The 12,530-nt window shown below is 43.4% G+C and overlaps 1 protein-coding gene across 1 annotated transcript in view; it reads left to right on the top strand.

Annotated features, from left to right (window-relative positions):
• Positions 1–12,530, top strand: part of LOC141106907 (uncharacterized) — a 46,707-nt gene that overhangs the window by 17,360 nt on the left and 16,817 nt on the right. The window contains exons 11-14 of the mRNA XM_073597837.1: positions 69–210; positions 466–563; positions 666–774; positions 1,355–2,293. Of these exons, the coding sequence (XP_073453938.1) occupies positions 69–210; positions 466–563; positions 666–774; positions 1,355–2,293 (1,288 nt within the window). The remainder of the gene's footprint in view (positions 1–68; positions 211–465; positions 564–665; positions 775–1,354; positions 2,294–12,530) is intronic.

Genomic DNA, 12,530 nt, shown 5'->3' with positions numbered 1-12,530 from the left:
ATGAAATTATGCTCTCAGCTTATCGGTCCTCATGTTGAAAGATTATTTTTTTCTTTTTGTTGGTTTAGCATGAAGAACAGATGTTTGTGAAAGTTGTGGTTAAAGAGGAAGAGGAGGTGATGTCTATGATGGGTTATCAGGAGTCTACGGAGGAAGTTGGGATGATGGTGATAACTAAACAGGAGGAATCTTCTCTATATATTAGCACAGGTGAGTATAGAGCACTAAATACAGAAACTGTTCAAGTATATAAATTGATGATTGAGGATCTGTAGACCTTCACATCAGGTAATATGATCTCTACAAAGACATCATGATGGAGAATCAGCTGCCCCTCACATCACCGGGTAAGAGGAGACTTTATTGTAAAGGAGAGAGCAGTACGGAGGGTCCACCTAGATCCCCCATCATCTGATAAACACATAGAAACAACGTATTCAGTCAGTGTGTGTGTGTTTCCTACAGATGGATCCAGTAATGGGAACCCACCAGAGAGATGTCCTCATCCTCTGTATTCCCGGGATTCCACACAGAAAAACCACACCATCTCTCCACATGATCAGGTAGGTGGGGCTCAGCATGTAGCCCTAAAAATGTATCTTAATCTATGAGAGGACATTCTTGTTCCTTTTTATAAATTCATTTTATTATCTTTTTGGGTTTAGGATGAAGAACTGAAAATCATCAAAGTTGAGGTTAAAGAGGAAGAAGAAGAGATGTTGGTGAGTGGAGCTCAGTGGTCCATTGAGGGATCTTCTCTACATATGAACACAGGTAAGTACTAAACAGTAAAGTGGTATTAAATCCAAAATAAAACATGTTGCAGCTTACCAATCCTTGGACGTGATGGCTGCGTCATATACCCAACAAATGAGGAGGAGATACTGTACACCATATGAAAGGTCCATCTCCATTCATCAATATAACGTCATGTTCCTAACAAATGAGGAGGAGATACTGTACACCATATGAAAGGTCCATCTCCATTCCTCAATATAATGTCATGTTCCCAACAAATGAGGAGGAGATACTGTACACCATATGAAAGGTCCATCTCCATTCCTCAGTATAACGTCATGTTCCTAACAAATGAGGAGGAGATACTGTACACCATATGAAAGGTCCATCTCTATTCTTCAGTAAGTTGTCATATTTCCAAGTAATGAGGTGGAGGAAGGTCCATCTCCATTCTCACAGTAACAATGCCATCAATGCACAAAGTTGCACAGTGTGATTTGGGTACATTGAGTCATGTATCTACTGGAGCTCAAAGATTTAGTGCTGGACTAACATATATGACTCCTGAATACAAGACTTCAGAAATTCATACATTTATTTTAAAATTGTTTTACAGCAGATGACCATAATGTCCAGAATACCTCTGAAGAAGCTTCTTCTAAAAAATCACAATCCAGGACTCTAAAATCTCGCAGAAGAGATACTTTAATGGGTAGTTCATTCTCATGTTCAGAGTGTGGGAAATCTTTCACAGAAAACAGAGACCTCCTTAGACACAAGAAATGTCACACCAGCGAGCGTCCCTATCCATGTTTACAGTGCGGGAAATGTTTCACTCAGAAAGGTAACCTTGTTAAACACCAGAAAATTCACACAGGTGAGCGTCCCTTTTCATGTTCAGAGTGCGGGAAATGTTTCGCTGAGAAAGGAAGTCTTATGAAACACCAGAAAATACACACGGGTGAACGCCCCTATTCTTGTTCAGAGTGTGAGAAACGTTTCACTGAGAAAAAAAGTCTTCTTAGACACCAGAGAAGTCACACGGGTGAGCGTCCCTTTTCGTGTTCCGAGTGCGGGAAAAGTTTCATTTGGAAATGGTCGCTTGTTACGCACCAGAAGATTCACATAGGTGAGCGTCCGTATTCATGTTCAGAGTGCGGGAAATCTTTCATTCTGAAAGGAGACCTTGTTAAACACCAGAAAGTTCACACAGGTGAGCGTCTTTATTCCTGTTCCGAGTGCGGGAAATGTTTCACTGAGAAAAACAGCCTTCTTAGACACCAAAGAAGTCACACAGGAGAGCGTCCCTATTCATGTTCAGAGTGCGGGAAAGGTTTCACTCAGAAAGAGAAACTAATTAGACACCAGAGAATTCACACGGGTGAACGTCCTTATTCGTGTTCAGTGTGCGGTAAATCTTTCATTCAGAAAAATGCACTTGTTGTACACCAGAAGATTCACGAGCGAGTGATTGAGCTTCCTTATTCATGTTCAGAGTGCAGGAAATGTTTCATTTACAAAAAATTACTTATTGCACACAAGAAAACTCACAGAAGCTAACAGCCTTTTCAGGTTCAGACTGGTGTGTTGGGGGTGGAGCAAAAATATTCTGACATTTTTCGGTACACTTTGGTAGTTCTAGACCTTCTGCCATTGAATTCTAGTAATACGATCCTCTAAACATACAGAGATGACTCGGTCCCGCACTCACACAGACCGCACCATACAACTAAACTGTGCTAATACATGGCCAGATATGACAATACATGGACAACACTTCTTATTGGTTGATATCGGCTTGTGTACATTATTAGTCTTTTTATTTTTTACTGAAGAAGTCGGCTTCTCATTGGTCCAACCAATAATTATTACATTTTATAGTTTATGTTCTTCAGTTATAGAAGATTTGATGTAGATTCTAGCTTTGTTTTTATTGTTTGTTAATCACTAATTCTGATTTTCTATAATAAACAAGAACGCTCCACACCTCCCAATACTCTGTTCTCAGATTTCTGTAATCACTGTGGAGAATTTCGAGAGTTAATCCAACCAAAAAAAGAGATTTTAATGTTTGGTGGATGCTGGAGGGTAATACACCAGACCATCTCATTTATATCTCAGGAACTGTATTGGTAAGATCTCAGAATAGGAGTTTTGGGTCTGTACACCTGCTGTCCCCATTTATGAGGGGTTCCCACCATCACTGCGCTGAGTTCCTAGGTCTGTACACCTAATGTGTCCATTAGGGGTTCTCACCATCCCTGTGCTGAGTTCCCAGGTCTGTACACCTGATGTGTCCATTAGGGGTTCTCACCATCCCTGTGCTGAGTTCCTGGGTCTGTACACCTGCTGTGCCCATTATGAGGGGTTCTCACCATCCCTATGCTGAGTTCCTGGGTCTGTACACCCATTGTGCCCATTATGAGGGGTTCCCACCAACCCTGTGCTGAGTTCCCGGGTCTGTACACCTGATGTGTCCATTAGGGGTTCTCACCATCCCTGTGCTGAGTTCCTGGGTCTGTACACCTGATGTGCCCATTATGAGGGGTTCCCACCATCCCTGTGCTGAGTTCCCGGGTCTGTACACCTGCTGTGCCCATTGTGAGGGGTTTCCACCATCCCTGTGCTGAGTTCCCGGGTCTGTACACCTGCTGTGCCCATTATGAGGGGTTTCCACCAGCCATTGGCTTAGTTCCTGCCGCGACCATGATTGTTTTTCAAAATTAATCCCAGGGACGCCCACTTACCACACCCATTTTAAGCCACACCCACTTCTAGATTGTTAACCACTTGAAGACTGGCATGGTAGGTAAACTTCCTTCCTGTTCAGGCCATTTTTCAGTATTCAGCACAGTGATCCTTTGACTGACAATTACTCTGTCATACATCACTGTACCCATATAAACGATATATCATTTCTTTGAGACAGATAGTGCTTTCTTTTGGTTGTGTTTCTTCAAAATGTTTACTATATAAAGGAAAAAATGTATTAATTAAGATTAAATTAACACATTTTTTGAAAATAAAAACCTGCTTCCTTTAGTGTCTGCTATAAAATACATTTTCTTTCTTCATAAATGTAATCCAAAATGTATTCTGCTACGTTTCTTTGGTAAAATAAAAATAGAAAAACAAATCAGTGTATATCATGTAGTCTGTGTGAAAGTCTACAAAGATGGTATATACCAGACATGGGAAAATTGCAGACCCAGGGCCACATCTAGCCCTTGGCTTGTCCCTATGTGGCCCTTAATGCCTCCACTGTCAGCATGCCTCTCTTCGTCACTGAGGAAACTGACTGGCCCACAACCGGAGAGGCACAATGACAGATGTGGAGAGCTGCAAGAACTGGAAGTAGAGAGTCTGAGGAGCTGATCAGTACAGTGGGGAGGCTTGGTTCTTGAGGAAGGGTGTTGCCTCGGTAAAATCCTGATGCTCTCCTACCTCTCTGCTTCCCAGGCAAGTTTGTTGGGTAGGTGCAGCGTGGTGTGGCAGCAGTAGTCACACAGAGGCATGGATGGCAGGAAACTATGTTTTGAAGAACTTGTGGACCGAAAGCTCAACCAACTGGGAACTTACACGAACCTAAAACCAATGGAGTGGAGAGTCGGTGGTAAGTAGGCCCGAACTGAAGACAGCTCTTACCCAGGAGAGTGGAGTGTAGCCTGGCCGGCCCAACCCAATAGGAGAGCTTTCTGATGTTGCAGACAAAGGCCCTAAGCTCTCCCTTACTCCTCCAGAACCTCTCCCTTCCACTTGTGCTGTCCCTGACAGAGGGGTTTGCTTTCCCTACACTAGCCATGTCACAAATGCATGCCAAAACCCAGGGGCAGGGACTTAAAAAGACTCTGTGTGACTCAAGATGGCCAACAGAATCATCTGGCTCCAACGTAACCAACTGGTATTCTGCTCCAGTGGACTGAGGGAATCGTGGAGAAACCCAGCTTCCCTTGACTTTCTCTTCTAGCTGCATTGCTATTCTGGACAAGTGCCACCTGCAGTGGTGAAAATAGACTGCGCTTGCCTACAAGTTTATCTTGTGCACACCCCAGGAGCCATGTACCTGTTCTTCACTCCAGGTCAGGATCTCCCAGCTGTACTGATTTCAGGCTCTCTCCTTGCAATCACTGTGCATTTCAGAGGGCATTTGACAGTCAGTGTGGAGGCGTTATGTCGCCTGAGATGAATAGAGAGGCCCAAAACCCAAGGAGCACCTTTAGGCTTTCTAGGAGCATAAATGATCTAATTTACTGATTACCTGATAATCATTATTTGGAGGCCCTGGGGCACTAGGACTTAAAAACACCCACAAAATGACCACATTTTGATGAGTAAACATCTCAAGGTATTTTTTAAAAGGCGCAATTAGTCTTTTGAAGATTTTATTTTTTTCCAAGTTTTTGGAAAATGGAGAACAAAAATGAAAATGTATTTTTTCTGTAGTTGTTATAAATTACAGTTAATAATTTATTCCTAACACACAGCATGGTCATACCTAAAGTTTTACCCCGACTCCTGAGTATGGAGATTCCACATGTTTGAGACTTTAATATTTGGACTGGTTATGTACCAAACATTTTATATTGCTTATTGAAAAAACCAAGCAACATTTGATTAAAAAAATGGTGTACTGAAATGGTCACCTCTGTATAAGTGGTTAGGAAATATAGCTTAGTCAAGCAAGCCTAGACTACTGGTACGTGACTGCCCCAGGAATGCCATGTTCATTGGCCAGGAAGTACGGGATAGGCATATGCAATTCGTTTTGTTCCGAATTCGTTTAACGAATTTTTCCGAATATTCGTAAATTCGATAAAATTGGACATTCGTAAATTCGGGCATTCGTACATTCGCAATTTACGAATGTACATTCGTTCATTCGTACATTCGTAAATTAGTGAATTCGTAAATTTGTAAATTCAAAAATTCGGAAATCTGAAATAATAGTTAACTAATAATAAGTTAACTATTAGTAATTACTAGTAACTTATAAATGATAGGTATTGTAATTTCCTTTCAAATTTGGCTGTTAGTGAACGTAACACATACAAATTTATCCGAAGTTATGAATGATCCGAAAAAACGGAATGGAATGTAATGAATTAATAATAAATAACAATAATAATAATAACAACGTTTTATTATTATTATTTATTATTAATTTGTTCCATTCCATTTGTTTAGATGCAGCATTCGTTTTGGATAATTCGTAACTTCGGATAAATTCGTATTTGTTACGTTCACTGACAGTCAAATTTGAAAGGAAATTACAATACCTATAATTTAATAGTTAGTTACTATTTCAGATTTGTGAATTTTCGGGTTTTTGGATTTTCAAACTTCGAATTTACAAATTTCCGAATTTTCTAATTTGCAAATATACGATTTTACAAATTTACGAATTTACGAATGTAAAAATGTACGAATGTACGAATGAACGAATGTTCGAATTTACGAATGTACGAATGATTGCATTTACAAATTTACGAATGAACGAATTTACGAATCGCGATCATAACGAATGACCCGAAAATGAAAAAAATATTAAACTAATGGAACGAAAATGAACGAATTTTTTGGCTGTGCACATGTCCAGTACAGGAGGATGAATAAAGGGTGAACAAAAGAGTTCCTGTGGCTCCAGGAGTGCAGTTATCTGCAGAGGATGGCTGGGACTGGTGTCTCAAGAACATAGTGGGACATGCAGTAGGGTCGATTCAGGAAGGCAGGCAGAGACATCATCAATAAACAGGCAAAAGATTGGTTCAGGCAGCTGTCAGAAACATTGTCAATAAACAAGCCAGGGTCAGTACAGGCAGAGACATGGTCAGCAAACAGGCAAATGATCAGTCCAGGCAGCAAGCTGAGGTGACAGAGCATTGGTGAGGCAGTGATTCTGAACTTTGCTGATGGCATCACTGGTTCTGGTGACAATGTCACTGGTTTGGCTTCCGATCAGGACCACTGTTGCTGGCTAAACTGGCTCTGGTGACACTGTACTAGTCTGGTGGCAATCAGGGAAAACTTGCTGGCTCTGGTGACACTGGCACTGGGGTGGCTACTGACCAGGAATATTGTTGTTGGCTGCACTTGTCTGGTGACATTGGCACTGATGTGGCAACAGTCAAGAATATTGTTGCTGGCTTCCAAAAGTCTGGTGACCCCAGTACTGGTGTGGCTCGTGACCAGAAACACTCGCTGGCTTACACTGGTCTGGCATCACTAGATCTTGTGTGAAAAGAGAGAAATGGCTGCACATCCAGAACTCCCAATTGCCTTTTAATGTTCACGAAGATAACACCAAAGACACCAACATATGATCACTCAGACACGTTTCACACATACATCTTGTGCTTAATCATTACAATGACATTGTAATGATTAAGCACAAAATGTATGTGTGAAACGCGTCTACGTGACCATATGTTGGTGTCTTTGGTGTTATCTTTGTGAACATTAAAAGGCAATCGGGAGTTCTGGATGTGCAGCCATTTTTTTCTTCTCTTACAAGTTTCGACGGAGGTGGGCCGGGGCTGGCACTCTATGAGATATCCCAACTAGTCTTTCATCATACACCTGGAGCAGCGGTTCTTTTTCTTGTATACTAGATCTTGTGTGGTGGTGATCAGGAATGCTGTTGCTGGTGTACATAGGTCTGGTGACTCCCAGACTGGTTTAGTAGTGATCAGGAACACTGTTAATGGCTGTACTGATCTGAAAACACTGGGACTGGTGTGGTGAAAACCAAGAACACTGTTACTGCCTTACGCTGGTGTGGTGACACTGGAACTGGTGTTGCGGTGATCAGGAACAATGTAGCTGGTGTACAGAGGTCTGGTGACTACGGGACTGGTGTAGAGGTGATCAGGAACACTGCTGATGGCTTGACATGTATGAAAACACTGGTACTGGTGTGGTGGAAATCAGGAACACTGTTACTGCCTTACACTGGTGTGGTGACACTGAGACAAGTATGGCCAGTAATCAGGAACACCGATACTGGCATACACTGCTCTGGGAACACTGCAACTGGTATGGTGGCTATTATGAAAACTGCCATTGGTTTACATTGATCTGGTGATGGCCAGCAATCAGGAACACTGTTGCTGGCATACGGTGGTCTGGGAACACTGGGACTGGTGTGGTGGCTACTAGGAACACTGCCATTGGCTTACATTGGTCCGGAGAAACTAAGACGGGTGTGGCCAGCAATCAGGAACACTGTTGCTGACTAGGGATGAGCTTCGAGTTCGAGTCGAACTCATGTTCGACTCGAACATTGGCTGTTCGCAAGTTCACCGAACAGCGAACAATTTGGGGTGTTCGCGGCAAATTCGAATGCCGCGGAACACCCTTTAAAAGTCTATGGGAGAAATCAAAAGTGCTAATTTTAAAGGCTAATATGCAAGTTATTGTCATAAAAAGTGTTTGGGGACCCGGGTCCTGCCCCAGGGGACATGGATCAATGCAAAAAAAAGTTTTAAAAACGGCCGTTTTTTCAGGAGCAGTGATTTTAATAATGCTTAAAGTCAATCAATAAAAGTGTAATATCCCTTTAAATTTCGTACCTGGGGGGTGTCTATAGTGTGCCTGTAAAGGGGCGCATGTTTCCTGTGTTTAGAACAGTCTGACAGCAAAATGACATTTTGAAGGAAAAAACTCATTTAAAACTACTCGCGGCTATTGCATTGCCGACAATACACATAGAAGTTCATTGATAAAAACGGCATGGGAATTCCCCAAAGGGGAACCCCGAACCAAAATTAAAAAAAAAAAATGACGTGGGAGTCCCCCTAAATTCCATACCAGGCCCTTCAGGTCTGGTATGGATATTAAGGGGAACCCCGGCCAAAATTAAAAAAAAAAAATGACGTGGGGTTCCCCCTAAATTCCATACCAGACCCTTCAGGTCTGGTATGGATTTTAAGGGGAACCCCGCGCCAAAAAAAAAAAAAAAAACGGCGTGGGGTCCCCCCAAAAATCCATACCAGACCCTTATCCGAGCACGCAACCTGGCAGGCCGCAGGAAAAGAGGGGGGGACGAGAGTGCGGCCCCCCCTCCCTCCTGAACCGTACCAGGCCACATGCCCTCAACATTGGGAGGGTGCTTTGGGGTAGCCCCCCAAAACACCTTGTCCCCATGTTGATGAGGACAAGGGCCTCATCCCCACAACCCTGGCCGGTGGTTGTGGGGGTCTGCGGGCGGAGGGCTTATCGGAATCTGGAAGCCCCCTTTAACAAGGTGACCCCCAGATCCCGGCCCCCCCCCTGTGTGAAATGGTAAGGGGGTACCCCTACCATTTCACGAAAAAAGTGTCAAAAATGTTAAAAATGACAAGAGACAGTTTTTGACAATTCCTTTATTTAAATGCTTCTTCTTTCTTCTATCTTCCTTCATCTTCTGGTTCTTCTGGCTCTTCTGGTTCTTTCTCCGGCGTTCTCGTCCAGCATCTCCTCCGCGGCGTCTTCTATCTTCTTCTCCTTGGGCCGCTCCGCACCCATGGCATGGGGGGGAGGCTCCCGCTCTTCTCTTCTTCTTTTCTTCTCTTCTTCTCTTCTTCTTTTCTTCTTTTCTTCTCCGGGCCGCTCCGCAATCCATGCTGGCATGGAGGGAGGCTCCCGCTGTGTGACGGCGCTCCTCGTCTGACAGTTCTTAAATAACGGGGGGGCGGGGCCACCCGGTGACCCCGCCCCCCTCTGACGCACGGTGACTTGACGGGACTTCCCTGTGACGTCACGGGAATGCCACAGGGAAGTCCCGTCAAGTCACCGTGCGTCAGAGGGGGGCGGGGTCACCGGGTGGCCCCGCCCCCCCGTTATTTAAGAACTGTCAGACGAGGAGCGCCGTCACACAGCGGGAGCCTCCCTCCATGCCAGCATGGATTGCGGAGCGGCCCGGAGAAGAAAATGAAGAAGAGAAGAAGAGAAGAAAAGAAGAAGAGAAGAGCGGGAGCCTCCCCCCCATGCCATGGGTGCGGAGCGGCCCGAGGAGAAGAAGACAGAAGACGCCGCGGAGGAGATGCTGGACGAGAACGCCGGAGGAAGAACCAGAAGAGCCAGAAGAACCAGAAGAACCAGAAGATGAAGGAAGATAGAAGAAAGAAGAAGCATTTAAATAAAGGAATTGTCAAAAACTGTCTCTTGTCATTTTTAACATTTTTGACACTTTCTTCGTGAAATGGTAGGGGTACTTATGTACCCCCTTACCATTTCACACAGGGGGGGGCCGGGATCTGGGGGTCACCTTGTTAAAGGGGGCTTCCAGATTCCGATAAGCCCCCCGCCCGCAGACCCCCACAACCACCGGCCAGGGTTGTGGGGATGAGGCCCTTGTCCTCATCAACATGGGGACAAGGTGTTTTGGGGGGCTACCCCAAAGCACCCTCCCAATGTTGAGGGCATGTGGCCTGGTACGGTTCAGGAGGGAGGGGGGGCCGCACTCTCGTCCCCCCCTCTTTTCCTGCGGCCTGCCAGGTTGCGTGCTCGGATAAGGGTCTGGTATGGATTTTTGGGGGGACCCCACGCCGTTTTTTTTTTTTTTTTTGGCGCAGGGTTCCCCTTAAAATCCATACCAGACCTGAAGGGTCTGGTATGGAATTTAGGGGGAACCCCACGTCATTTTTTTTTTTTTATTTTGGCCGGGGTTCCCCTTAATATCCATACCAGACCTGAAGGGCCTGGTATGGAATTTAGGAGGACTCCCACGTCATTTTTTTTTTTTAATTTTGGTTCGGGGTTCCCCTTTGGGGAATTCCCATGCCGTTTTTATCAATGAACTTCTATGTGTATTGTCGGCAATGCAATAGCCGCGAGTAGTTTTAAATTAGTTTTTTCCTTCAAAATGTCATTTTGCTGTCAGACTGTTCTAAACACAGGAAACATGCGCCCCTTTACAGGCATACTATAGACACCCCCCAGCTACGAAATTTAAAGGGATATTACACTTTTATTGTTTGACTTTAAGCATTATTAAAATCACTGCTCCTGAAAAAACGGCCGTTTTTAAAACTTTTTTTTGCATTGATCCATGTCCCCTGGGGCAGGACCCAGGTCCCCAAACACTTTTTATGACAATAACTTTCATATAAGCCTTTAAAATTAGCACTTTTGATTATTCATGTTCGTGTCCCATAGACTTTAACGGTGTTCGCATGTTCGAACGAACTTTTTTCCTGTTCGCATGTTCTGGTGCGAACCGAACAGGGGGGTGTTCGGCTCATCCCTATTGCTGACTCACACTGTCCCGTTGACACCGGAACTGGTGTGGCAGCGATCAGGAACACTGTTACTGGGTTGCACTAGGACTCATGTGGCAAGGAGATCTGGGAAACTGTTGCTGCTTGCACTAGTTTGATGACACTGGAACTGCTGTGGTTAGCAATCCAGAATACTAATATAAAGAAAATAGTGTAATCCCTCACGTCACTAATTGAACAAACATATAAAATCAAATATAAGTGAATAGAATATACGTGAATATTGCTCCAACAAATAAGATCAAATATAAGTGAATAGGATATAATCAAATATAAGTGAATAGAATATACGTGAAAATTGCTGCTAGACCTTTAGTGTACACAGTGCACAAAAAAATGGGTATAAATGTAATAGTGATCAGCGCAACTTCCTATAATTGGATAACATACACTGAAATGATTACTGTGACAAAATCCATCAAAAATTGCACAAAAACTATAATGATACCAATCGGTCAATTGCTGTGAAAGAAAGTCCTTTTCAAACAATGTGCCAAAATTCCGGTGATCTACAAATCTTGTGAAAAACAATGTTTGTAATGAATGATTCTTCTATATGTGATCTCCGTGTTAACTTAATGCTCCCAGAGCTCTTACCTCAATGAGGAATATAAACCGCCTTAACGATCTCCCTGGGACAGATCAAATCTCCATCTCTTGATCCCACAAGGTCACTGCGGTTTCTGATAATGCTGGACACAGCTACAGGTTTTCCACCAGTGTCTGCAACTTTCCAGGCTCCCGATTATATGATGGTTCCAATGTTGTCAGATGTTATAAGGGGATAAAGAAAAAGCCTCCCATAGCAAAAAACGTTTAACTAAACTCAATTTATTAAAGGCCAAAATGGACTCTTACATTAAAAGCAGTAAAAAACAGCAGTAATGGTGCAAACAATTTGTTGCAGACCGCATTAGACACCTCTTACATCACTTCCTTACATCACTTCCTGGTTTGTTCAGTATATCCAGCCACTCCCTGCGCGTTACATCACGACACGTGACTTCATCAGGGGACCCCATCATATAATCGGGAGCCTGGAAAGTTGCAGACACTGGTGGAAAACCTGTAGCTGTGTCCAGCATTATCAGAAACCGCAGTGTCCTTGTGGGATCAAGAGATGGAGATTTGATCTGTCCCAGGGAGATCGTTAAGGCGGTTTATATTCCTCATTGAGGTAAGAGCTCTAGGAGCATTAAGTTCACACGGAAATCACATATAGAAGAATCATTCATTACAAGAATTGTTTTTCACAAGATTTGTAGATCACGGGAATTTTGGCACATTGTTTGAAAAGGACTTTCTTTCACAGCAATTGACTAATCAGTATCATTATAATTTTTGTGCATTATTTAATGGATTTTGTCACAGTAATCATTTCAGTGTATGTTATTCAATTATAGGAAGTTGCGCTGATCACTATTACATTTAATCCAGAATACTGTTGCTGCTTGCACTGAGCTGGCAACACTTTTTTATTTATTTATTTATTTCAGGTACTTATATAGCGCCGTCAATTTACGCAGCGCTTTACAT

Source organism: Aquarana catesbeiana, linkage group LG08 (assembly GCF_042186555.1).
Source record: "Aquarana catesbeiana isolate 2022-GZ linkage group LG08, ASM4218655v1, whole genome shotgun sequence".
NCBI classification, from domain to species: Eukaryota; Metazoa; Chordata; class Amphibia; order Anura; family Ranidae; genus Aquarana; species Aquarana catesbeiana.
This window is presented reverse-complemented; position numbering and strand designations above follow the sequence as displayed.